The sequence below is a fragment of the Canis lupus genome, chromosome 14 (assembly GCF_048164855.1).
Source record: "Canis lupus baileyi chromosome 14, mCanLup2.hap1, whole genome shotgun sequence".
Classification (NCBI taxonomy): domain Eukaryota; kingdom Metazoa; phylum Chordata; class Mammalia; order Carnivora; family Canidae; genus Canis; species Canis lupus.
In genome coordinates, this window is record NC_132851.1 from 24,505,903 (window position 1) to 24,532,106 (window position 26,204).

General features: G+C 49.3%; 3 protein-coding genes across 47 annotated transcripts in view; 1 reads left to right on the plus strand and 2 right to left on the minus strand.

Annotated features, from left to right (window-relative positions):
* Positions 1-7,976, minus strand: part of TATDN1 (TatD DNase domain containing 1) — a 65,450-nt gene extending 57,474 nt beyond the window's left edge. For 9 of the 31 annotated variants that reach the window (XM_072774432.1, XM_072774434.1, XM_072774450.1 and 6 more), the window contains exons 1-3: positions 7,888-7,952; positions 1,245-1,322; positions 411-510 (exon numbers count right to left, since the gene is read on the minus strand). In XM_072774432.1, coding sequence (XP_072630533.1) covers positions 411-447 — 37 coding nt within the window. In that variant the 5' untranslated portion in view covers positions 448-510; positions 1,245-1,322; positions 7,888-7,952. Of the gene's footprint in view, positions 1-410; positions 511-1,244; positions 1,323-7,887 lie in introns of those variants that run through there. The other 22 variants (XM_072774436.1, XM_072774451.1, XM_072774446.1 and 19 more) reach the window with 10 other exon arrangements.
* NDUFB9 (NADH:ubiquinone oxidoreductase subunit B9) lies at positions 2,525-15,396 on the plus strand. 2 transcript variants are annotated; one of them, XM_072774468.1, is made up of 5 exons: positions 8,020-8,158; positions 9,369-9,483; positions 10,910-11,102; positions 11,703-11,816; positions 15,174-15,396. In XM_072774468.1, the coding sequence occupies exons 2-5, from the start codon at positions 9,455-9,457 to the stop codon at positions 15,303-15,305; spliced, it is 468 nt and encodes a 155-aa protein (XP_072630569.1). In that variant the 5' UTR covers positions 8,020-8,158; positions 9,369-9,454; the 3' UTR covers positions 15,306-15,396. The 2 variants fall into 2 exon arrangements, with proteins under 2 accessions (XP_072630568.1, XP_072630569.1); XM_072774467.1 differs by lacking the exon at positions 9,369-9,483 and having other exon boundaries at positions 2,525-8,158.
* A 698-nt stretch (positions 15,397-16,094) lies between these two features.
* The window catches only part of MTSS1 (MTSS I-BAR domain containing 1), a 161,855-nt gene continuing 151,745 nt past the window's right edge, over positions 16,095-26,204 (minus strand). For 4 of the 14 annotated variants that reach the window (XM_072774421.1, XM_072774419.1, XM_072774418.1 and 1 more), the window contains 4 exons: positions 22,783-22,902; positions 20,666-20,839; positions 20,130-20,292; positions 16,095-19,032 (listed from right to left, as the gene is read on the minus strand). In XM_072774421.1, the coding sequence (XP_072630522.1) occupies positions 18,332-19,032; positions 20,130-20,292; positions 20,666-20,839; positions 22,783-22,902 (1,158 nt within the window). In that variant the 3' untranslated portion in view covers positions 16,095-18,331. Of the gene's footprint in view, positions 19,033-20,129; positions 20,293-20,665; positions 20,840-21,734; positions 21,930-22,782; positions 22,903-26,204 lie in introns of all 14 variants that reach the window. The other 10 variants (XM_072774411.1, XM_072774410.1, XM_072774412.1 and 7 more) reach the window with 4 other exon arrangements.

Below are 26,204 nucleotides of genomic sequence, written 5' to 3' on the forward strand. Positions count from 1 at the left end.
GCTGCTTCAACATGAAGACAGACTAGATGATGAATGGGAGTTTGGATGATCTAAGAGATAGTGGGGAGAGTATTCCAGGCATTTGAAAACAGCAAAAGAAAGTCACAATGCAGAAAACTTGAAAGATCTTTCAGCAACAGTATATATGTCAATAGAGGGTAGGAGATGAATTCACACCCAGTACCCTTGAAAGGACTATTAACATATAAACATTAAATACAATAAATACAATATAGGGGTTCAGTGGAATGGCCCAGATGACAAGAATTCAGCATCTACTTTTTTTTTTTTTTTTCAGTTAAGGAAAGGAAACTAGATGGGCAGGGGGCAGACTGAGAAAGGGAACCCAGGAAAAGAGAGGCTCTTTGCCTAGAATAATCCTTCACAAAGCTCCGTCTACAATCACCCACCACAGATGATGATTAGGAGCACAGACTTGGTCTGCATCTCTTCTGCTCATTTCCCCTTTGTGCAGTGAAGAGATTAGTATTTTTCCAAAGCAATCTTTTACTAGAAAACAAAGGAAACAAAAGCAAGCAAATTTAGTAAGTAAACTTTATGATACTTATCTTAAAATCAAATTGAGGGGTGCCTGGGTGGCTCAGTCAGTTATGCATCCAACTCTTTTTCTTTTTCTTTTTTTTTTTTTTTAAGATTTTATTTGAGACAGAGAGAGAGAGAGAGAGAGAGAACACATGAATGGGCAGAGGGGCAGACAGACAGAGAGAAGCCGACTCCCTGCTGTGCAAGGAGCCCAACTCTAGCCTTGATCCCAGGACCTGGAGATGAAGGAAGACGCTTAACCAACAGAGCCACCCAGGCACCCCAAATGTCTGACTTGATAACCTCCCACTCCCCCACCGCTTGCACTTATCCTCTCTCTGAAACAAAATCTTAAAAAAATAAAATAGTAATTTTTAAAATAGGCAAATTGAAGATTGGCTTGGAGGCTCAGTTTCTGAAGCCTTGCCATTTCCTAGTCTCAACCCTCACTTGAATGGATGCTAAATCATTCTTCAGCACTTTATGCTGAGGCAGATATGGCTCAAGCCAATTCAAGGTAATACCACTATCTCACAGAACCTAATTCTAGATGCAGGTCAGTCCTTCAGGCCCTAAGTCACAGTGTAGTTTGAAAACCTGTATTTGGGTTTGGACCCAGGTGAGCCTTGGGCTTTAGGATATCCTTCACTGGCTCAGCCAACAATTTCTTCCCTCTGCTGCAAGAATCTCTTGTGACTTACAGCCGTTGGTCCTTTTCTTTCCAACATATGGTTCTCCTGAAGTTTATTTCTCAGCCAGTTGTTAGAGCTGCTCTCTACCTTTGAATAGAATGCTTCACCTTAGTCAGGTTTGGAGACGGGGGTCAGAACATAATGTGTCACTTTGGCGTATCGGTTATTTTGAGCTGAATACGCTGGAGAAAGAGCAGATGCAGGCCAGGCTCTCTGATCTCCCTCCTTTCTAATAAAAGTAGGTCATAAAATTTCCCATGAAAAAGATACCCTCCCTATATCAAGAACAGAAGAATACTGTTATCTCTGTATTACTGTTAGATATCAGAGCAGGAGTAAAAGTCAAAATGAATCTGTACAAACAAACCCAAATAACCTTCATCATCTTCCATTAGTTTCCTCATACATTTCCTAGTCATTGTCCCATAACTTAGAGAATTTAAGCCCTTTTATCACATTGCCACTTATGCTTCTAGGCCTAACAGCTTCTTTGGGGTTTATTTTCCTTCTGAAGATCCCCATATACACAAAAAATAAAATGTCTATGCTCTTCTCCTGGTAATGTCTTATGTCAGTTTAATTCTTAGACCAGCCACAGTACCTAATAGGTTAAGAGGAAGTTTTTCCTCCTCTAAGGAGGCAAATACATTCTTTCTCTGGACTCCTGTTTCTCTAAGTTCTCCTCTCCTATACTGGCTGGCCTCTGGGCCTCCCACTCCCCACACACCTACTCACCAGTATACAGGGTGGTTAAGGTAATTAACAGGTCAATGTGGAAGGGTCAAAGAAAAGTTCAGTTTGATTGCCAAAAAGTATAAATTTGTAAGCAAGTTCCAGGAAATACAATGAAATGGAGGAAATGCAATTATGGAAAGAGAATGGGCTCTGGAATGAAAATTCCTGGCCTTAAGAAGAATAAACTGAATGATGTTGGGCAAATCAGTAGGTCTTCTGGGCCTCGGTTTCCCCACTAATGAAGAGGGCGTAACATTTCTCCTTCTAGGGATGAAATGTGGCTCAAACTGGAAAATGAATGTGAAAGTATTTTGCAAATTAAAAGCCTTATAAAAGGGATGCCTGGGTTGAGCGTCTGCCTTTGGATCAAGGCCTGATGCTGGGATTGAGTACCCGCATCGGGCTCCCCAAGGAGCCTGCCTTTCCTCTGCCTATGTCTCTGTCTCTCATGAAAAAATAAATAAAATCTTAAAGAAAAAGAAAAAAGCCTTATAAAATGTACTTACTATTATTACTGAGGACAGTATACATCCTGTAACAGGCCAGTTATGCAGGGAATTTTAGTTAACATTAGCTACAGTGCCATAACACCTTCAGTGATTAACACTCTCAATTCATTATTAAATAGCCAAAGTGAGTCCATCTTTTTATACCTAACTCATGATGTAACTAAGCAAATAAAGTCACCCAAAAATCCTACTCATTTAACTTGTTCAAAATGTCCTAATCTATAATAAGGGATACTCTATTTTCAATTAACAAGTTTCTATCACAGGGTCACCTGGGTGGCTCAACCAGTTAAGCATTTGACTCTTGGTTTTCGCTCAGGTCATGGTGGTGAGATAGAGCCCTATGTTGGACTCCATGCTTGGCATGGAGTCAGCTTAAGATTCTCTCTTTCCCTCTCTCTCTCCCAATCCACCCACTCATGATCACTCTCAAATAAATAAAACCTTAAAAAAAAGTTCCTATGTTGTCAACAATTATGTCTGTTGTCAACAAACTCAGAAAAAAAACTAAAATAGTATATGAGAATCAATTTCTAGCTTGAAAAACTAAAAGATGGGTGAGAGCATGATAGGAAGAAAAAAGACAAGGTAGAAAATTACTCCTGTGGAAGAGGGGGTGTTGAGGGAGTCATACACTTAGCGGTATGTAATCTTGTAAGGATCAGTGATGTTTCTTTTCCATTAATTTTTTTTTTTTTTAAACTGGCTGGCTTTAAAAGCAGTAATTGCTTTACTGCTAAAAACTACTTCCAGTATGGAGTTTTATTTCTCAAAACAAGAGTGGAAAACTGCTTGCAGCTAAAACAAAACCACATCTCCAGACTGATGCCTCACTGGGCTCAGTGAAGCATGTCCTATCACCGTTACCGATAATCTAGGGATACAAATGGACAATAAATAGGGCATTTAAAGTTATTTCAGAATTGCTTAGCCTTCAGATAGAACTTCAACTTTACAGAAAGTACAGGAAATTAGAGGACAAGCTGAACACCAGCACACAGCAATCAGACAAATCCAAAAGACAGAACTCTGCAGGGCAACCAGCCAAGTGCTTCTCCGAGACAATGCCACAGAAATATGCTAGATCAAGGGGTTGGTCAAGCTATTTCTAGCAGACCAGCAACTTTTTTTTGTTTGCCCCTGAGCTAAGAATGGTTTTACATTCTTAAATAGCTGGGGAGGAAAAAAAAAAAAGTCAAAAGAATAACAGGATTTTGTGAAACATAGAAAATGTTAGAAACTCAAGTTTCAGTGTCCAAGAAGTTTTACTGGATCACAGCCACACCCATTTGTGTGTATGGTGTCTATGGCTGCTTTTGAATGACCAGATCAGAGCTGAATATTTGCAACAGAGATCATATGTACACAAAATAAAAATTATACACTATGTGGCCCTTTAAGGAAAAAGCTGGCCAACTTCTGTGCAAGATACAAAACTTAAGGGCACCCAATGCATGGCTCTAGACTGGATGTTGTTTTGGATGTGACCACTTTTATAAGTTCTACCACATGAGAACGCGATGAGAACGTAGCAGCTAGAAACCAGGAAGAGGGTCCTCACCAGAATGCAAACATGGTAGTGCCCGATCTTGGACTTCCCAACCTCCAGAACTGTGAGAAATTTCTTATTTATAAGCCACTCAATCTGCAATATTCTTTTTTAATAGCCCAAATGGACTAAGGCAATCTGACATCAGCTTCTCTCTCAAGGTGCACTTACTGAGTAGGTGGCCTTTATCTCCCAACCAAACCTGTGCATTCCTTTCCACCTCACCCTCTACCATAACACTCCAGTCAACCAACTCCAGCCCCAACACCACTCTGGCCCCCTTCTGTTCTTTTCTCTACCTGACCCAACGTTTCTTTCATTCATAAATAGGATCATGATAACTGGACTCCTCAGTATTAGGATATAAAAACGAAGTCCTACCATGGTAGGATCTTGGCTCTGCTAATCTCTTTAGCTCCCTCCATGTCATCCTCCCACCTGCTCGGCCCCTTCCCCATTTCTCTCTGCTCCACATCCACTGATTTTTTTTTCCAGTTTCTCAAAAGTACCGTGTGCCCTCTTGCCACAGGATGCTTGCATAGGCTGTTCTGTTTGGAACCTTCTCTCTGCCTTTCTTTGCCTCTTTAATTCAATCTTTCAGAGCTTAGTTGTTCAAGTGTCACTTCCTCATGGAGACCTTTTCTGACCTGCCAGACTAAGTTTTGTTCCTCACCAAATACCCAGAGAACCATGTTCCCTTTCTTTGGTGCCCTCTTCTCTATAACTGTGGTAAAGACATTAGTGCGCTTATGAGGCTATCTCCACCATGAGACTGTGACCTGGTTTCTGACCACCACCAATTCCCAGCATTTAATACACTGGGTGGCATACAGTAGAAACTCAGTAAATATTTTAGAATGAATGAATGACTAGGTTGCTCAAGGGAATCAAAGACAAATAATAGGAAATATGATCTAATCCCTAAGAAAATGGAATTTATACCAAAAAAAGTGGCCTAAAGCCCCAATCGGCCTGCTTCTAGGGCCACAGGATAGGATCAGAATCCTGCTGAAAGAAAACTATAGAGTAATCTTAGGTATCTAAAAGCTGGATGGCCCAAAGAGATAATTATGCTATTAATTACTGCCAGCTGCTCTCTCATTGGCTCATGGAGGGGGACAGGGACTGCTAGAATAGGAACCATATAAAGCCATGCTTCTCAAACTAGGGGTGTTCCAGGGTGCCTTGGATGGCTCACTCAGTTAAGTGTGCAACTCCTGGTTTCAGCTCCAGTCAGGATCTCAGGGTGATGGATTGAGCCTCACATGGGGCTCCACACTCAGCAGGGAGTCGGGTTGAGGATTCTCTCCCCCTCTTTCTTTGCCCCTCCCTCCACTTGAACATATGCACTCTCACTCTCCAAAATAAATCAATCTCTAAAACAAAACAAAACTAGAGGTGTTCCACAGAGTATGTAACACTGAGATTTCCTGGAGTATCAATTTTGCTTCAGAAGATTTAGGGGATAAAATACCTTCTTAATTTAAAAAGAGCACTACATTATTTCAAAGATAAACACAAAACATCCAAAGAAATGTAAATGCATCAAGAGTTACACACCACCCCTACGACCCCTAGAATACAATTCCTTCTATGTATAAATCTATTAAACAACTAGGGAAGGCTATACTTAAAAATTTTTAACACTGGCTATCTCAGGAGAGTAAGGGAAAAAAATGTATTCTAATTAAACCCACCTTCTTCTAGAAGTCTTTCTGAACTTATTTTGTTCAAATCCCTTTATCAGTTTTCTTACCACCAAAGTACTAAAACTGTATATATTGTTTTACCCATTCATTCATTCATACTTCCATTGAACCATCAGTGTATTAAGTCCCTGGGAATTAAACACTATGGAATATTTGCCATAAGTGGGAAAGACAGACACATAAATATTTAATTACAAAATAATGTGTCAGAAGGTAGAATTATGAGGTCTGAAAGAGCAAGTAAAAAGCAAGCAAGAGAGTGGTCAGGGGGATATTAGAGGCAAAAGTGACATTATGGTCCCAAACTGCCACTCTAAAACCTTGTCTGAGTCAAGAAACAGCACGACCAAATGTCTATCAAAGATAAAAGGGATGAGGCTGGAAAAATGGGCAGGACCAGAACAAAGAAGGTTTTACCTGTTGTGTCAAGGACTTCAACTATCCTGAGGACAGTAACTGAAGGGATGTAATTGATTCTTATACAGACCACACTGAAGGCTGTATGTATGATGGATTTAAGGAGACTTGACTGGAGGCAGGGATTTAGTTTTAAATCACAAATAAATAATAAGCGGTCTTTTCCCTGTGGAATGTTTCATGGCCCTATGCCCATCTCCCCCACTGACTGTACACAGACTAGAGTAGAGAAGCAGACACTACACCTGGAAAATGTCTACAACTGCTGAGGACTACACCCCAGCCCACCCCAGGCTCTCCCACAGCATTTTTAAACTTTTGTGGCACTTAACACATTCTCCCCTGCACTTGCTTTGACTTTACATTATATAAGTCTGACTGTACCTGTCTCTCCGGTCTGCAAATTAACTACACCACTGAATTTTCCATAGTTCCACAAAGTTTTGGGGAAAAAAATACTGCTTAAACTAATTCTCAGATCTAAGTTTATAATCCTATTGTTTCTTCTGAATGCCAGACTACATTTCCAATTGCCCAGTAAACATTTCCAGTTGGATGTCCTATAAGACTCTCAAACTTAACCAAATCCACATGGATCGCACTATATCTCCTACCCATTGCCAGACTAATCATGCTTCCACTTCATATTTAGGTATTTATCCCAACCCTGAGTCATCTCGGACTGTTCACTCTCCCTTACTGCCATGAACACAGCTGCCAAATGCTGCATCTGTACATCTCTTCTACCTCTCTCTCCCTCTTTCTCTGCTCTAGTTTAAGCTCAGAAATGTTTCCCTATCTCTCTCTTCCCCCCACAGAACCTACAGGAGTTGTCAACATTGCCTTATTACAGAGGAGGTGTGATCATTGCTGTTTTCCAGCTTCAAGGAGCTGGAAACTCCACACAAAGACAAGAATCACACCCAGCTTTACTCACTGCTGTAATGCAGAGCCTAAGGTTCCTGGTAGCTAACTGGCACTCCATGACTTAACGAAGGCTGAGCGCCTTCAGCGAAGCTCCCCTCTATACAGAGTAAAAGTAAACTCAGCCAGACCTCCGAGTCCCCAGTTCCCTTCCAGTCCTAGCTCTCACGATGTCCCCAAGCTTTTCCCAGGTGCCTCGTAGTAAATACTCTTACCCCTTTGGTTCTTGTCGCATTCTCCCTCTCCTGTTCTACTGACGGTGAAGATTATTGTACCTGGCAAGTAACAGAGCTTGTGTTTCTCCCCAGATGGTGATGCCAGCGGCTCGGGGACTGGGTCTTTGCGCCCCGTCTTCCTGGGCCGGCGGCTGGCCCACCAGGCGTGCTCAATAACCGGGATAGGGACGCACGAAATAGTGACCGAACGGGTCGCTGGAAGCCGCCATCCTCTCCGACACCGAGCGGGGAAGGAAGGGGCGGGCGGGAGGTGCACGTGGGACGGAGGGCAATATAGTGAGTGGCCTCTTTTTTGTTCGGCCTACTTTTGCTTCCTTTTTTTCCCCTTACTGAATACAACGCATATGTTGAAAAGATCCTAAGTCGTGACTTGTACAGCTCGTTAATTTTCACAGGTGAGCAGGCCAGGACCGCAGCCCCCAAGCCGAGAAGCGGAACATCAGCGGCACCCAGAAGCCTCCCCGCGCCCTCTCAACCCTCAGAAAGCCGGGGGGCTCAAGTCCCCGGCCCCTGGCCGCAGTCGGCGACGCCCGTGGGTGGCCAGCAAAGCTGGAGAACCGGGAAGACGCTTACCTACAAACTTGAACCGACTCATGTCTGCAGCGCGGGCTCCTCCCCGGCGGGGCGGAAGCGGAAGCAGTCCCTGTCGTCCCGCCCTTCCGGCCTCCCCGCCCCGCCCCTCGGCTCGGCTCGGCTTCCGGCTTCCCGGGAGCCCCCGCGGCCTCAGGAGGGAGAGGGCGGCCATGGCGTTCTGCGGGCCGGGCGCCTACCTGACCCACCAGCAAAAGGTGTTGCGGCTTTACAAGCGGGCGCTGCGCCACCTGGAGTCGTACTGCGTGCACAGGTGGGCGAGGGAGAGCTGGGGCGCGGGGAGATGACTCCGGGGATCCTCTCCGAGGCCGAGAGGCCCCGGGGGACCGAGCGGCTCAAGGACATGGGGGACGAAGTGGGAGAGACACCGAGCGGGGTTCGAATCCAGGCCTCGTCGCTCCCGGTTGCGGGGCCTTGAAGGGTGGTTTTCTGTTCAGGAAGACCGACGCAGGACCAGCGCGGAGGGTTGCAGGAGGATTGAATGAAATAAAGAAGCGCCTCCAGCTCTAGTTGTCGTGCATCCGGCTCTCGCTAAAAAAGAACTTTCTTCTCTGATCTTCTTGTTGCTAATCTGAGCAGCAGGAATTTGTGCATCCTTTTATTTAATCCTCGTAACAACTCCAAGAGTTAGGGATTATTTAGCCCTATTTTACAGGTAAGGAAACAGACGTGGAGAGTAACTCGCCAAGGCCCTACAGCTGGTGAGTTGGCGGCGCCAGGATTCAGACTAAGGTGCTAACCCCAAAGCATCACAGGTCCCCTTCTTTTTAGCTTCATGCCGCCCTTTTCACCGTTTTCACATCCACAAAATTCTTTGCCAGCCACGTAATTCTCTCTGTTCTCTCCATCTGTGAGTAGTCTTAGGACATAGTCTTAAAACACATTTTCGTGACCTGGGTGCAGTGCATCCTCGAGTGGCAGCCCAAGATGTGTGGATGCCAGGCCTCCACTGCCTCATGGGAATCCTAAAGCCTAGTCCCAGGAGAAGGGCTTCTAGGAGGAACCTCTAAAGGATGGAAATCTAAGTAGGTCTGGAGAAGCTGTGGAGGGTATCCTTAAAGCCCAAGTTGCATATTTGTAGCTTATTGGAAAGTCATTGACCTACTACTTCTCCTTGCTAGACAGAAAGATGGGCAGGTTCATTGTCAGTTGGGTTGTTAGTTTCTTCCTTGACTTTCCTTATTCATTCATCTGACAGAGTTTGCAACTCAGTTTCTATGCTGGCTACTGAATAAACAAAAATTAATAAGTCCTCTTTCTCCGGTGTAGCAGCTCATGGATTAATGGGGAAGATGGACATGTAAACAGATAACAGAATTATCAATCTTTTTTCCAAAACTTAGTGGTATTATTTATTTTTTAAAGATTTTATTAGTGCATGCAATTGCACAAGCAGGGGGAGCATCAGAGGGAGAAGCAGACTTCCTGCTGAGCAGGGAGCCTGACACAGGGCTTGATTCCAGGACCCCGAGATCATGACCTGAAGTGAAGGCAGATGCTTAACTGACTGAGCCACCCAAGCACCCCCAGAATTATCAGTCTTACAAAGATGAAGGAAATTGAGCTCCCAGAATTCAGGTAACGAACTGCATCTGAGAATATTAAAGTCCATAGTTCTGGAGGAAAGAAAGAAAGCATCTCTTGTAACACCGACCCAGTGGTTCTGAAGTCTCACTGATGTCCTCTCAGGACTTTCTTCCTCCATTTGTCTTCTTTCTTCCTCTATTTGTTCTCCATGTTTCTATCCCAGGTCCTTGGTCATTGATGTATATACTTTGGGCAGCCTCATCTAAGGCTGGGACTTGAGTTACCACCAGGGCTCACTTGTCTCAAGGGCTGTTTTCCAACTGTTAGATAACCCACAGCTCTCTGAAACTAAACTTGTCTTAATGCTTTAAAACCAAACTCTTTTCATTACCTCATTCTGTTTCTCTTCCCAGATTCCCTGTCCCAGCTAATAGCATTATTAGTAGTCCAGTCACTCAGCTTTAAGTCTTAGAATTTTTCTTAAGTACTCCCTACTTACTCCTCTGCCAGTGACAAACATATCTGTATGCTATGTACAGTTGGACACTCGTTTTTGTGAATTCTCTCCAGTGTATGATATTGTAGCTGACATTGAGAGGAGTTACCTGTCTGAAGTGTGTTTATGTGTTTTAGCTCATCAAATCTTTAGGATAACTCTAAGATCTAGTTACTGTTATTAACACTTCTGTAGAGGAGGAATCCATGGCATAAAGACATTGATTTATCCAAGATTACACAGCTAGTAAGTGGAGATTTAGTCTCCAGTGATCTGATTTTAGCAGACGCTCATAATTCTCTAAATGTTTCTCTCCTGTTTCCTACCATCACGGTTGCTCCAGGCCTTTCTTATACATGGCTTGGATTATTGTCAAAGCCTAAAGGATCTCTGCCTACTGTTTTCTTCTAGAACCTGACCTTCCCTTCCCTACAAATGTGCAGTTAGTGTCAGAATTAGCATTCAAACCCCAACCTGTGTGCTTCAAGCAATACTGTTTCCACTGCCTAACACCTCCCTTCCTACTCATCTTTGTAGCTCCAGAATTTAGCACAGTGCCTAACATAAGGTAGGAGGAAACTCAGTAAGTTGTCACTCAATGAGTGTTGAATGATCCTACAGATGCTATAGTTTTTCTCTTCTGCAAATTATCTTTTTTGTTTGTTTGTTTGTTTGTTTGAATCAGCATTCCTTTTTGGGCAGGGGGAAGGCGGGGGTGCGGGAAGTGGTTAGGTTGTATTTAATACAGTATTTTTTTTTTTTTTTTTTTTTTTTTTTTTTTTTACTGCTGCCATGTGGTGGGGGCTGCTGAGGAAGCAGTCATAATGATGTGGCTGCTCCATTGGCAGGGTTTGGGGAGGTGCCAGGTAATTAGGCTACACATCCAGAAGGTGTCAGTAGAAGTACAGCCTCTTGTCAGACAGTAATCCTGCTTAATTGAGTAGGTAACATTTCTAATCTCCAAAACCATTTTGGTTAAAGGGACAAATACCGGTACTTTGCTTGTTTGATGAGAGCCCGGTTTGAAGAACATAAGAATGAAAAGGACATGGTGAAGGCCACCCAACTGCTGAGGGCGGCAGAGGAAGAATTCTGGCACAATCAGCATCCTCAGCCTTACATCTTCCCTGAGTCTCCAGGAGGCACCTCCTATGAGAGGTACGAGTGTTACAAGGTAGGTAAGCACTGCACTGGCGATCACCTTCCCAGAGGCACTTTCTCCTGTCCCAAACCTCAGCCCCCAGACCCACTTGCCTTCTTAGGGGCAGCTGGGCAAATTTCTTGGCCTGCCAGTTGTAAATACATTTCTGTTTTCTGGGGTCTGTTTTTTCTCTCTCAGGTGACACTCAGGCTTATCTTTCTAAATTCAGCTCCAGGGTCTTACAGTGTCTTTCTGGCAAAGCAGAGTGCTAAATTACTTGGTATATAACTCCTGTGGGGATCTTAAAGGTAACCAATTCAGATTGGTGCTTAGTATTTCAGAGCAATTAGAGGGAACAGTTGCGCTCAGCATAAAGCTGCTGTGGGTATTGAGAGAATGCCGATCAGAGAGGAATGATGCTAGCTCTCTTGGGACTGACCTTGAGGCTTCTCAGCTCTCGGCTCTTGGAGGTGTTCTCCTTTATGTCGGTGCTGGCTCGTCCTCTGCTGTTCGTTGTGTAGTGCCAGAACAATCTGATGCTTGCAGCGGTTATAAAAATCCACTGTCGTGTTTGCCTTTTGCCTCTGGAGCAGGCCCCATAGGCGGCATGTCAGAAATTTCCTCTCCTGACAGGTTCCCGAGTGGTGCTTAGATGACTGGCATCCCTCCGAGAAGGCGATGTATCCTGATTACTTTGCCAAGAGAGAGCAGTGGAAGAAGCTGCAGAGGGAAAGCTGGGAGCGGGAGGTGAGTCTTCACTGCCTTTCACCACACGGCTTGGCCCCCATGGTCAGTGCCTGGAAGGGGCTCAGGTTTCATTACCCAGGTGCAGAGGTCCAGATTCCAGGTGTGACTGTCACTGGGGCCCCTTGCCTCTCAAATATACTTCCGTTTCCAAACGTGGTAAATGTAACATTTATAGCCTTCATGTGAATGGGAGACATTGTGTCACTGGTCTTTTTGGGTTTCCTGCTCTCTGGGTTTGCTTTTCCCCTCCTTTTCTCAGTCCCCTGCCTGACCTTGCTTCAACATCCCGTCCCTTAACTTTCCTTTCCAGCAGCACCTCGGACATTTTTCACTCGTGATGTCTGGTTTACGTTTTTAAAAGCTCAACTTTGTGGAATGAGAAGAATATATTGGAGAGGGTAAGAGGAGAAGTGGAGAGGCCAATTAGGGGTTGTTGCCATTTGGTCAAAAGATGATGGCAACCAGCACCAGGGCCGATGCAGTGAATAGGGAAGGAAATAGATTCAGGGTATCATTTGGGGGACTGTGAAGGCTGACCGAATGGGGGTCCACAAGGGACAGGGAGGAATCAAGAATGAGTTCCACGTTTTCAGCTTTAATACCTGGAGTTTGTTGGTGGTTTATTGAGATAAAGAAGAGGAAAAAATGGGCACCTGAGTGGCTCAGTCAGTTAAGCATCTGACTCTTGATTTCGGCCCAGGTCATGATCTCAGTGGCATGGAATGGAAGTCCATGTCAGGCTCTGTGCTCTGTGGGGCATCTGCCTCTCTGCCCCTCCCTCCCTCTCTCTCAAATAAACAAATTAAAAAAAAAAAAAATAGGTGTCAGGGGGACATGGCAAGTGTTGTTTTAAATTTGTTGTATTTGAGAATCCTTTGCCACCAAGTGCAGGTGTCAGTAGGTGACTTTGGGTGTAGGAATCTGGAACTCAAAAGGAGAGATTTGAGCTCAAAACAAATTTGTGAATTACCTATTATTTCAAAGGCCACAAAAATGTAGGAGATCCTCAAGAGAGAAAGAGAAGAAAAGTCACAGGCGCTCCCACTGATGGAGGTGAGGAAAGGAGGCAGCCAAGCATGCAGCAAGGGAGACGGGTGACAGCGAGTCCAAGAGAAAGTGTTTCAGAAATGGCTGGTCAGTGTTGGTCATCGCTAAATGGTGGAATAGGGTGAGGACTGGAGGTAACGCCCACAGATTGTGGCTGGAGGAAAGGCATTCGTGACCTTAACGAGAGCCTTTCTGTAAGGTTTAATCACACTGGTAGGAGTGAGCAGAAGGGAAGAGAGAGAAGATAGCTGTTGGGAAAGGGGAAGGAATTCCTGAGAAGTTTCTCTGGAACAGTAACTGGAGGCCATGGCATTATTGTCTTTTAAGATAAGAAATAACAATGGACGTGTGCTGAGATTTGGGGTCAGGGAGAAACTAAGTATTGAAGCAAGGTGGGACAGGTCAAGGAGCAAAGCTTTTGAGATGAGCATTGGGATCCCAAGCACATGTGGAGGCCTTTGAAGGGAGAACAGGTTCGTATTCTAGAAGTGTACGGAAGGTGCACAGAAATCCTGCTGGGCTAGAAGTTTTGGTGATGGAAAAGTGAGAGTACTATGTGATGGCATCTTTGTGTTAGCAAAGAGGAAGAGGCATGAAGTGGGTGAAGCCTGTTGGGAGAATGTGGAGAAGATGGAGTCATGGCAGAGGATGAGCTTGCTGGGAATAATAATAGGATTGCCAGGTAGCAGTGAAGGCCCATGTGAAGCTGGGAATAATTAATGTGTTGTGACGTTCGTTTGTTCTAGCATTTTTTGTCTTTCTAGCTACCAGCTGTCTGGGTGCAAACAGGAAGGTGGATGGTGCCGTGTCCAGTGGAGCGAGTCGAGAGACTAGAGGCCATTCAGAAGGGAGTGATTGTCATGATGGGATCTAAGTGGGTAAAAGCAGGCACGGACACAGGAGCTGATGCAGAGAACAAGTTGGGTCAAAGAATCTGAATTGGCAGTTTCTGAGTTTCAAGAAGCATTTTCAAGGGGACATTTAAGCACATGAGCTGGAGAGGGGCTCTGTGGTTAGATGGTGGAATTTGAGAGAGAGAGAGAGAGAGAGAGCATGTGAGTGCACGGGCTCGAGGGGCAGAGGGAGAGAATCCTCAAGCAGAGTCTCTGCTCAGCGCAGAGCCTAACACAAGGCTCAAGCCCAGGAGCCTGAGATCATGACCTGAGCCAAAGACAGACGCTTAACTGACTGAGCCACCCAGACACCCGATTCACAACTTTCAAAGTTATATGGTTTCTGGTGGTAAAATCCAGGATGTTGACTGCAGGAAGTCCTTGGCCAAGGTAGAGTGAAAGGAAAAGATGACCAAGGAGGGCAGTGTTTGCTAAAAAATGTCTCATCTGGACACGGGAGGGGTGTTTATTCATGGAGAGCGGCAAGTTCATTCCCTAGGTGGTCCCTGATAACCACCACCTCTCCACAAAATAGTCCTTAACCTATTTCATCTCAGCGCTATTCAACAGCACATACGCTTGAGACTCAGGTCACCCACAATCCAGAATTGAGTTTTCTGGAGGAAGCTTTGGAAAGTCCTTGATCTGGTGAGAGGGTCTCTTACGTGTCCTCCTCTATCAGGACAGTGACAGTCTTGGAGAGCACTGGAACGGTGGTGGGGGGCAGTCTCCAGCAGAACAAAGCATATTTTCACATGTGACTTCCTGGTATTTCTTGTCCTGGTTACTATGTGAGGGGGGGCTTTAAAATGAGTATCTCTCTCTAGTATATATGAATTAAGGTTTCCTAATGGTGCTTTTAGAGAGCGCTCAAGTGAGACAGTATTTTTTTTTAGAGGGAATAGGTAGGAGACTGTAATGAAGGGAATTGTCAGTCGTACACGATGAGTAAGAGGCCGGGTGGGAAGGTATCTTAGCTTTGCTGTTTTAAGAATAGGAAAACCTTTAAGAATTGTTTTTTATTTTTATTTTTTAAGATTTTACTTATTTATTCATGAGACCCATACAGAGAGAGAGAGAGAGGCAGAGACACAGGCAGAGGGAGAAGCAGGCTCCCTCAGGGGAGCCTAATGTGGGGCTGGATCCTGGATCTCCAGGATCACGCCCTGGGCCGAAGGCAGGCACCAAACCGCTGAGCCACCCAGGGACCCCAAGAATTGCTTTTTAGAGTAAAACTGTGGGTATAAACATAATGCAAGTATATATAAAAAACACTAAAAAAAAAAAAAAAAAAAACACTGCAGTGGTGAGGACCAGGAAGCATGTAAATGTGACACAGGCACAAAGATGATACCTCAGTGCAGCAGATTTTTCCAGTTGGTTCGACTCTAATTATTCCTCCATCACCCCTTTCTAGGTGAAGCAGCTGCAGGAAGAAACCCCGCATGGTGGTCCCACCACTGAAGCTTTGCCCCCAGCCCGAAAGGAAGGTGATTTGCCTCCCCTGTGGTGGCACATTGTGACCAGGCCCCGGGAGCGGCCCATGTAGAGGAAGAGGAAGACACCGCACCAGCCAGCTTGCAAGTGAAATAAGTTACAGAACGTAACACACTTGCCCTAATAAAAATAACTCAACACGGTGTGACTGACGTGTCCTTCTGAGGCTTAGTGTGGTGCCGAGTGTCCTCTGCCCCAGTAAGTCCTGTTGGTGGCACGTGTTATCAGGGATAACAGCAGAACCAGATACAAGACTTACTCTGAGATTTGTTTAAACTCTAGTTGAAGGCTCAGTGACTGGAGGGAATATGAAGTCAAGAGAAGGTATGCAAATATTGAGGACTTGAAATAACCTTTTTGGTTTTCTAAAGATGCCACGACTGAAATTTTAGTGTGATTATAAAAGGATAACTCTATAAGCAGCACACATTCGGGAAAATAAGCGTGAGGTTTATGGGCTTCCCTCAGGAGAGGGGACTTGGGGGTTGGGGTGAAACTGCTCTGGGACGCTTCTGTTAGAGGCAGTTTTCCAGCTCTGGGCCTTTACTGTAGCTTCTGTAGCTTGGATGGTCTGAGGACTGCCAGGTAAGGGAACTGTAGAAATCTGTCGTGTTGGAAGAAGTTTCTTTAAAATGTGGAGCCATTTTTAAAACCGTCAGCCAAACCCACCTGGCTTTCAGTTGTTGATAACTCATTAGAATGGTGTTGAGACAGCTCATCACCACCATCCCAGAAGGAACATTCTGTGAGTTTCCTAAGTAAGCCCCAATCGGAATCTCAGTGCATCTAACAGCTGACGAAGACTTGTAACTGAATTTTAATAAGTCTTGACATTCAGGACTTTTTCTAGTGGTTCTTTATTTATAATGTAGGCTGAAGCAATTGTTACAAGGTAGAAGGGAGACACGTTACACAATTGTTATTTATACAAGTTTAGAACAAAAAAACTGCACAGGGAGAGGTCAACTCTCAGTACAAACTAGCAACTAAACCACAATAATTTACCTTTAGAAACGATTTCTTTATTTTTAGCTGTGACACTGCTTTTACAATATGCAAAAACACAAACAGAACTACCCAAGGTGTGTTGTCACATTCTTTCTACATTGAATTTGGCAACATTTTATATTAAATTTATTCAGATTATTACTAACGTTTAAAAACTAAACAAGTGAAAAGCTGTACCAAGGTACAGTTACATCCATTTATTTCAAAGGTTTAAAATACCACTTTTATCTATTGTAATTACCTTGCAGTGATTTCTGCTTTTGCAAAAACCATCTCAAGCATCATATGCACAATGCATCAGCTACTTTTAGTCATCAAGATTGGTGGGCTAAACCACAGGCACTACTGTTGCTTATATTCTGTAGAAGGAGCTTGTTTTTCAAAGAAAAAAAAGCTTAAATAGTTTCTAATAATCATGCCTTTGCTTTAAAGCCATAACATAAAATGCCCTTGAGCAATCACAGCAGTGTTAAATGTTAATATATAGAACAGTGACTATACAGGTACGTTACTCTCACATCCAATGCAGTTATGTATTAAAGCATAAGGTTATGTAATTGAAGATCAGAGCCAATAGAAACCTGCAGGGTCTGGGGGACCCACCAAGCCTCCTGTTCCTTCAAGAGGAACTGACCCGAGTGCTCAGGGGGCTTGCTTGGTTTTTTTCAAACACTGTTGTTGTCTCCAAACAAGATCCCTTTAAATCTACAAATCTCTGTTGGCTTTAGGGAACGGGCATTAGAACAAATTTAACTTTCACTTAAAAAAGAAAAGACATAAATCCATTCCAAAAAACATTACCTAGAATACAAAAAAAAAGGGACAATATAGTGGTCGGATTCCCAGTGATGATAAATAAATCCTCCGCTCTTCAATGTTTGTTTGGTATGATGCCAATTAACTGCCATTTATTGAACAGAAGATAAGAAAAACAAGCCCCCAGATCGGTAAACACATTGGCAAGTTGCTAGATTCCAAGCTGGTTACCCTTGTTAAATCCGCTTGAGTTTGTTCAAAATATTTGGGCTTTTCAACGCACCCAGCCTGCTGGGTACAGGTAAGTAAAAGGCATTTGCTATGTCTAAGAATTCCCTGCTATCATTTTAAAATGTTTTTTCACATTTTTAAAACTGCCTTACCCTTTTTGGATGTATCTAGATTCAATGCAAGTGGGTACAAGAGACGAGTAACTGAAGTGGGGGGGGTCTAGGTCTACCCGGTGGCAGCAGCATGCACGGGATTGGAGGTGGGTGCTGTGTGCAGTCAGGAGGAATCGTGGGAGAAAGGAAGTCCTTAAACACCCTACAGAAACAAACACTGCAATCCAGTATGGCTTATTCGGATGCATTTACCATGAAGCTACTAGAAATTCAACCTACAAGGCTACTCTTAAATGTTAACAGGATCGGCTATGTTGACAGTGTGCCCCTCCCACGGCCCTCCCCCCAATCCCAACAGTCTACCATTTCCAGATTCACTTCTCACTGAATATTGCTCATCAGTTGTTAGGCCTGTTTTTCTCAGCCAGAACATACTACATTTAAATGAAGATTTTTTACCCCTTTATCCGTTTTGTTTGTACATTAAAATAACTTGAATTTGCTTCTAAGCCAGACTACTACAATGCATCTACAAAAGCTTGCAGGAAAAAAAAGGAGAGAGAAATTAAAAGGCTGACTATAGTTATCCTTTTTTTTCTGAAATTAACTACTTTTGAGTTTCCCCTGCCCCAACCACCCCCCACCCATTATGCATTTAAAATTTTACAAAGACTTGTAAAAAAGTTAAATGGAATTTGGCACCTTCAGAAAAATCAAAAGGGAAACTAAGATTAAAATGTGCAGAAAGAAAACTCGGTATTTACAAATTAAAAGATCAAAGTTATGTCAGTTACGTATGTTGCTTTTAATTCTTATCTAAAGGTATCGAGTACTTTCAAAAGAGCTGTATTCTGAGTTGCCTACAAAATCTTTTGTTTGATTCTAGATTGGAATGGATCGAGACAAATTAGGTTTTATGAATTAAACAGTTCTTCCCCACTGGCAGCATTTCTTGGGAGCCTAAGAGAGCCTATGAGAAGCGGGGGGCGGAGCGGTCGTTCGTGGTGGTTTTCTTCAGTTTCACGCCCCTTCGGATGGCGTTCAGCATGTCTTCCCCTTGCGGAGTATCTCTCGGGCTCAGGTCTGCAGCGTCACTCTCCGGAATCTGGCCTGGGGAAGCGGTGGCACTTGAGGGATCCCTCTCCTGGTCTTCGGCCTCACTTTCTGGAATCGCCTGTCTGTGCTCCTCGGGGATACTTGGCTTCGGGCCTGGAAGAGGAGGGTTGACGGAGGCTTGGCCGCTCCACATTGAGGAGGGCATGCTGGTGACACCCGGGGGGCCCTCTCCCACAGAGGGCGACTCAGGGCTGTGCTCACCCCTCTCCTCTGGCCCATCCGGAGGTGCCGGCAACACCCCGGGGAGGTCTGGGACGGTTGGGGTCTTGACAGGGATCACGGGGGTCTTGATGGGGATGGGACCGGCTCCGATGGTCCCCCGGCGGACAGAAGGCTTGGTGGAAGGGGTCCGTCGGATGGTTGCAACCCCCGGGGTGACCATAGCAGGTCCGAGGGTGGTGGGGAGGCCAGCAGTGGAGGCTGGGCGCTTGGCCTGGAACATCCGCCGGTAAGACTGGCTGATGTCACTGTTTCTCGGAATGGTGGAGGACTTGTCAAACTCCTGCTGATCCGCCTCCTGGTCACCGCTTACGGAAAAGTAATCATAATCTGAAACTGAGGAGAAGATCCGATTAGGACCCTCCAAGGCAGCAGCTTTGCTTTTCGGTTCTTTTGTGTTGGAGGAACAAAAGGCACAGGACGCCAGGTGCTCTCCCCATGACCTCATCCCAAGCCGCCCCCCATCTCTGCACCATCCTCGAAGCCCTGGACACCCGAGAAGCTGCTGGCAGGAGCTCTGGCCCCCGATGTGCACCCTGGCACAGCGCGGGATGCCGCAGGCCCCTGCTCAACTACCGCAGGGCGGTGGGGCTTGCCACGCTGCCAGGCTTACTCCCTCCAAGCATCCCTGGAAGGGCGAAGCGGGGTGCACGGGCCAAGAAACCCCACACCCCCTCGGCTCCACAGTGGACATGAGAAGCCTCAGACACACTGTCACAGCCTTACCACCTCTCCTCTGCGAGTCGGGCCAAGGCCGAAAGAAGAATGGAGCTACTGGCAACGAGCCCCTGAAAACATCCACGAGGTGTATTTCCTCGCAAAAACTGGGGTCACGCGGGAGGCGGAAGCCTACAGCTTAACCATCTGAGAGCCGGTTGGTGAGCAGCAGCCATCCTGGCATACGGGCCAGGGCCGGGGCCGTGCTGTGTGTCACGGATGTCTAGCCGCATCCCTGACCATCTGTTAGATGCCAGTAGCACCCCTCCATGTGTGACCGTTGCTGACGTCCCCTAGACCGCAAAATATCCTTCCACTGAGACCCACTCAGTCCTAGGAGCTTTGACCGATGCGCCACAAATAGGTTTGGTCAACTCTGGCGGACGTGCTCCGCCTGGACTGCCGTGGGGCAGCAGTGAGGGGGGCACCAGCAACGGAGCATCTGGCTGCAACAGGTTCAGAGCCTGAGGCCTCAGACTCTTAACAGACCCGAGGTTCAGACCCAAGTCCTGCTCCTCCATTTGGGCAAGTTCCCGAGTGTCAGCGTCCCACATGGAACACGAGGGTGAGAACGCTGGCCACGGAAGCGGCCGTGGAGGGTAAAAGGGAAAGCGACCTGGCCCAAACGGCCTTATCGTTCCCAGCACCGGAGTTCGCGCCAGGGGCTGCCCCGGACCCAGCTGGTGGTGCTCGGGGAACCCCAGGCTGCCTCGTACCTTGGGAGGGGATGGTGTCCTCAGAGCAGCACGGGGTGGTGGTCTGGGTGCTGTAGCCGCTGGAGCACTGAAGGGAGTCCCGGCTGCTCCTCTGGGTGTCCAGCTGGAGGCCCCGGGACAGGGCCAGTGCCAATTCCTCACAAGCCTCCATCTCCTCGCCAGGCTGTGGGTGGGAGGAGAGACACAGACAAGCCACCAGGACCATGAATCCCCCATCCTGTGTCCCCAGGGCCTTTCCGCAGGTTTCTTCAAAGGGGACTCAGTATTACTCCTGTCCTCTTCCTGTGAACATTACCCAACTGTGGGTCCTACCCTAGGCTCTGGAAAGTTCTAAGGGTCTGATTTCAGGGCAAGGCTTTTTCCCGGGGTGGGGGACTTCTAACCAGTATGGAGCAGGGAGTGGTGGCAACGGCGCTCAGGTCCCCAGAGATGCCAGGCTGACTCAGCCACGCCCCTCCCCACCGCGTTGCTGGCCACGTCTGGCCACCAGCCCAGTCTAGAGGGGTCCAACCGGCTGTAGAGAATAAAAGCGTCACCCTGGTGGCAGCTGACACGGTCATGCTCCGTGGCCTCTGGGCTTCCTCGGTAGCTGCGGGAGCGCCCCCCACAGCAGTGGGTCCTCCTCCATTGGGGTCCGGCTCCCGCTTCTCTTTGCGCCGCTGCAGGGTGTTCACCAGAGGCTGATCATAGGGTCCCGGCTTGGCCCAGTCCTAAGTGGAAGGAGGGTGGTCATGCGCCAGGCCCCCCGCTCCCACTCGGAGGACCCCTCCGGGGGAGCTCAGGCCAGGACGGGCCAGGAGGCCCTTCTGCGTCCTCAGCCGGCTCTAAGGGAAGGGAGTGGAAAATCCTTGGGGGGCCCCCGGGTACCTCCCCTTCCTCGATCTGCCCAAAGATGGAAAACCCTCAACCAGGCAGGTGCCTACGGGCACTCCTAGTTGCCGGCCCCTAACGGCGGGCCAGCGGGGTGGGGGCGGCGCCAGCCGGGGAGCACTCGGCCCAGGCCCCGCCTTCCCAGCTCTGGAGGGACCCGCTCTCCCGCCCGGCGGGTGGCCACCAGGGGGCGCCAAGGAGCCCCGCCCCGCAGCGGGAAGGCCACCTGCGGGAACCTGGCCCGGGGGCGCCCAGGCTGGGGCGCGGGGCGGGCGCGGGGGTGGGGGCGGGGGCGGGGGCCTAGGCCTGCCCAGCAGAAGCGCTCCGGGGAGCCTGCGGGGGCGCGGCCGCGGCCTAGGGCCATCTGCTCTCCGGGTGAGGGACGCCCCCTCTCCAAATAGAGCTTCCTTCTGGCATCAACTGACACTTTTCATTTTAAATTAAATTTTAAATAATTTTAAAACTTTTTTTTTGTAGGGAGGCAAACACATTTTAGTAGAAGACCAGGGAGACTGAAGAACACAGTCCGCCTGTGTTCCGGGGTCACCGAGGCGGGGTAGGCCACGCACGGTCCGGGGCACGGTCTGGGGCACGGCTCGGGCACCCGCCGGCGCCCCCGGAGGGGCCTCCCGGGCCGCGGCGCCTCAGCTCCGCCTGGCGCTGCCCCGCGGGACGGAGGGAGGGGGGGGGGGGCGGAGGCGGGAGGCAGAGCCAGGGGAGGGCGGAGACACGAACCTTCCAGCTAGGGATCTGAGATGACGGGAACATGCCAGGCCCAATGGTGTAATAATGAGCGAAGTCTGGAAGGTGGACAGAGGTGACCCGAGGGAGCAGGCGGGAGGCAGGCGGGCAATGAGGGGAAAGGCTTGCCCCCACGGGCCCCACGGGGGGCTCGCTTGGCAAACTACAGTGAGAAAACCCGTTAGACAACTGGAAACAAACAAAAAGGGGGGGAAAGGAAAATAAAATTAATACAACAGGATGAGCGTGGAGGCACAAGATGGCATCGACATTCGAGGGGGAGGGAGACCCGGGCAGTGATGGACCCGACAGGCCCGAGGCGGCGGCCCTGCTGCCCGTGGGGTGGGCGGCGGCGGCGACAGCGACAGCGACCGCGGCCCCGCCCCGCCCCGCCCCGCCCGCCGGGGGCACCGGGCACCGACGCGCGCCTGAGCAGCGGACGCGGAGGGGCTGGTGCCCGCGGCGGGGGCGCCCGACTGCCGAGCCCACGAGGCGGCGGGTCGCCGGGCGGGTCGCCGGGCGGGTCGCCGGGAGGGGCACCGGGAGGGGCACCGGGGCACGGCATTGCGCAAACGCAAACGTAAAAACCCGCGAGCGCCGGCTCCCTCTGTTGCTCCAGGTGCCCCAAGTCCTCGCCCGGCTCCGGAGCGGACTCCAGAGCGGGGCGAGGCGGCCGGGGACGGGCCTACTCGGGCAGAAAGGCCCCGGCCCCGGCCCGGATGCGGATGCGGATGCGGATGCGGCGAGATGGCCCCGCGGACGCGACAGGCGACAAGGAGGCGACAGAGGTGCGGGGGACGGGGCTGCGCAGGCCACGCGGCGCGGGACGGGCCTCCACCTCCGACCTTCCCGCGCCCCCTCCTCTCCCTCAGGAGGGCCGCAAGGTCAGCGCCCAGGAGCCTGGCGCCCCCGGGAGAAGAGCCCTCAGCCTCGCCCCTGTCCCCTGGAGGGGCTGCTCCGGGGCGTGCATTGGGCCGACTTGGAGCTTCAGTCGCGGTGGCAGCGACCGTGGCCGCGGCGGAGGGCAGGGGGCGGCGGTCACCTTCTCTGTGGAGGCCCAGGCGCCCATGGTGGAGCCTGAGCTGACTGAGGTGGGGGAGCTGCACTCGCTCACGGACTGGCAGGTTTCCGAGGCTTCGGAGGAGGCCGAGCTGGACGAGTTCTGCAGCAGGGAGGGACCACATGCCACCAAAAGGACAGGAAATCCAAAGGGAAGATGGGGCGGGGAGGGCACGCACAGAGAGAGACAGAGAGAGACATATACACAGAGGAGGGAAGGATGAGAGAAGCAGAGGGTTAGGGTTAATTCTTCCCCCCAAGCTGCACCCACACAGACGCTTCCAAGCTCTCAGAAAGAGGCGGGAGACGCCGCACGGCCCACACCTGCCAGACCGTCAGCCCCACAGGAGCCCGCTCTGTGTGCCTTGTGCGTGCCTGGCACCGCGTCAGGTGCTGGAACTCTCCATGCTCCCCTGGGTGCTCCCCTCATGCCACAAGCCCGGGTCCCAGGGCAGCCCTGCCTCTGCCGTCTCCCAGGTGCCCAGGCATATTTACTGCCTGAGGACTGACCCCCGCCACCCACCACCACCCCCAGCTTGGGCTTCCACTCCAATGTCTCCACTCCTGGCCTCCCTCCTGGTCACAGGCAGCCTCTGCACTCAGGAAGGGTGGCTTCCAACATCTTTGCAGGACAGGTTTTTAGGTTTCTCTGCCGGGAAAAGGATTTTGAGGTTTGGGGCAGTGAAGCCCTAAGGTCAGCGCAATGTTTCAAGTGGCCATCTAGGGCGGGAGGAAACATCCAGAGATCTGGGACATTACAGAAAGGAGGTCTCACTTGGGACAACAACTCCTCATACCGATCTTCATTAAACCTCCAGTCTGGGGCAGCCCGGGGAGCTCAGCGGTTTAGCGCCGCCTTCAGCCCAGGGCGTGATCCTGGAGTCCCGGATCGAGTCCCACATCGGGCTCCCTGCATGGAGCCTGCTTCTCCCTCTGCCTGTGTCTCTGCCCCCGCCCCCCTCTCTCATGAATAAATAAATAAAATCTTAAAAAAAAAACCAAAAACCCTCCAGTCTGCCCGCTCCCGGTATCGGCCAAGGTCCACGCTCCCAGGTCAGCCTCCTGAAGTTCAGCTCAGCCAGGGCCGGTGCCGGGGGCTCGCCGATCCGTCTCAACTTTCTAGGCCTGTCCTGGCACATGGCAGGCGCTCACAATTACTGAACGGATGCACGCCAATGGCCATCTCTTCCATAAACCAGCCCCCCTGGGGTGGTCCTTCGGGCACACTCAGGTAGAGGACACAGTTTTGTTCACTGCTACCTGCAGTCACTGGTTCAGCCTTTGGGTTAAGTGAGCCCAACCCTACTGGGGTCTACTACTACTTCCCCTAAAGGGCTCCTGCATTCGCTGCCCATAAGGCCTGACTCCTGTCTTGTACACCTTCCTCAAGCGTGCCCTCTACCTCACTATCATAAGCAACCCTACCGCCCTTCTCTAAAGTCTCCCCGAGCTTATTAAAACTACCCTACCCTAGATGGGCAGCCCGGCGGGGGGGGGGGGGGGGGAAGCAGCGGTTGAGCGCCACCTTCAGCCCAGGGCGTGATCCTGGAGACCAGGGACCGAGTCCCACGTCGGGCTCCCTGCATGGAGCCTGCTTCTCCCTCTGCCTGTGTCTCTGTCTCTGTCTCTCTCTCTGTCTCTGTCTCTCATGAATAAATAAAATCTTAAAAAAAAAAAAAAAACCCCACCCTAGAGTTGCCCGCAGAGCCCATCTTGGGCACTGGAGTCCGGATTTAAGTAAATCCCAACAGGGCACCTTCCTCCTCCCTCAACGCTCCTGGAAGCAGAAGCACTTGCTTCAGCCTCATCCACACACGCAGCGCTGGACAGAAAGCGGGGAGCACAAGGCCTCTTTTTAGAAAGGAGTCCGCGCCCGAGACCATGTTAATTCGTCAGCTGATTAAAAACACACAGAGAATCAGGCTGCGCGTGGGAATAGCCTCGGAAGAAGGGCAAGTTTCTGTTTTTCTTTCAACCATTCACGCTGCTTTTAAGACACGCAGGTGTGGTTTAGTGTCGCACGTGGCAGGGGACAGCCAGGGGACACCTCGCAGACCAAGTTGAAGCAGCCTGGCGAGGACAAGCGCATTAGATCATAAAGCCACGGCTCTTGGTCCCCAATGTTTCTGTTTGCGATCGAGTGTCCCAGGAAGACAGAGCAAGGCCACATCTCCGGGGACAGCTGAAAATGCCGGAGGGACCACTGAGCTGAGAGCCTCTGGGTTCACCCACGTCAGGCAAGTAACCTTCTGGCTTACGTTCCCAAAACACTTGAGCTGCTTCCTCTCCATGAAGTGTTCCCCAAAACACTTTTCCAAGGACGCCTTAAGGCTGAGATAGAACAGAGAGGGCTCGGGATCAGTTGCCAGAAAAACCCTGGTTCCGGGTCCCCAACCTGCAGGTCATGTAACAGCACAATTTGGGCAAGTCACATCTCTGGGCCTCCGTTTCCACAAGAGAACAGGGACAATGCTCCACGCGGCTGCTGGAAGGACTACACAGGCAGCACACGCAGGGGGTCCCGGGGTGATGCCGGGTACACAGGAGATATTGGGGGACTGGTTAACAAACTGGGTACCTGGAGGAACAAGACAAGCACGTGACCTTCTGAGTCCACTGGATCTTGGACCAACGGCTGTGGCCAACCTTAGGGTGGACGCGGGCCCTGGCCGCCACGCTCCCCTGCAAATGGCACCACGGGGCACCCCAGATGCTGGCGTGTTTGTGTTTTGTGCTCCTTACTACGTGGGAAGCCAGACCCCTGGCACTAGGGGAGACAGGGCAGAGAGGGCAGCCGGTGGAGGGCGTTCCAATGCCACATCCAGCTGGAACCTCCTGCTCCAGCTGGAACCGCTGGGCTGGGCCTAGCACCGCCTAGCCTGACCATGTTGAAGATTCAACACCTTCCCTTCTCCCAGGAGCGAATGCCAACAGAATCGACCTGCAAGGGCTCTCAGGATCCATTCTCGTTTTCACTCCGGGAACTGGGAGAGCCGAGGAAGGCTTCCAGGCACCGTTCAACGACAGACTCGCCACCATTCAGAGAGCAGCAGGGACGGCAGTAGAGGAAGTGCCACCATTTGCATCAGTGTCATTAATTAAGCATCAGCTGTCACGCTAAGCCCGACATTTAGGGGGATGCCAGAGGATGGCCAAAGTTCTTTGAGTCCATCTACTTACGTGACAGAACTCCCCAAACCAATGTGGTGACCTGACCACCACCATCGTGGAGACAGGCTTCAAACCCAACTTACAGTTCTCACCCTTTGGGGAAACAACACATCTAAAGAGGAGAAATTAAATCACGGGTTTCTCCTGTGAAGAGGACAGAAGTGTGTCCGGGCCAACATCCTTCTTTGGTTCCAGCCCTGATGGTGGTCCGGGCGCTAGACGTCAGTCACAGCT

Coding starts and splice junctions, on each gene's coding strand:
- NDUFB9 (XM_072774467.1), top strand. CDS start 7,908: ATGTCTGCAGCGCGGGCTCCTCCCCGGCGGGGCGGAAGCGGAAGCAGT. Junction 11,103..11,702: donor AGAGGTACGAGTGTTACAAG/GTAGGTAAGCAC, acceptor CTCTCCTGACAG/GTTCCCGAGTGGTGCTTAGA. Junction 11,817..15,173: donor GGGAAAGCTGGGAGCGGGAG/GTGAGTCTTCAC, acceptor ACCCCTTTCTAG/GTGAAGCAGCTGCAGGAAGA.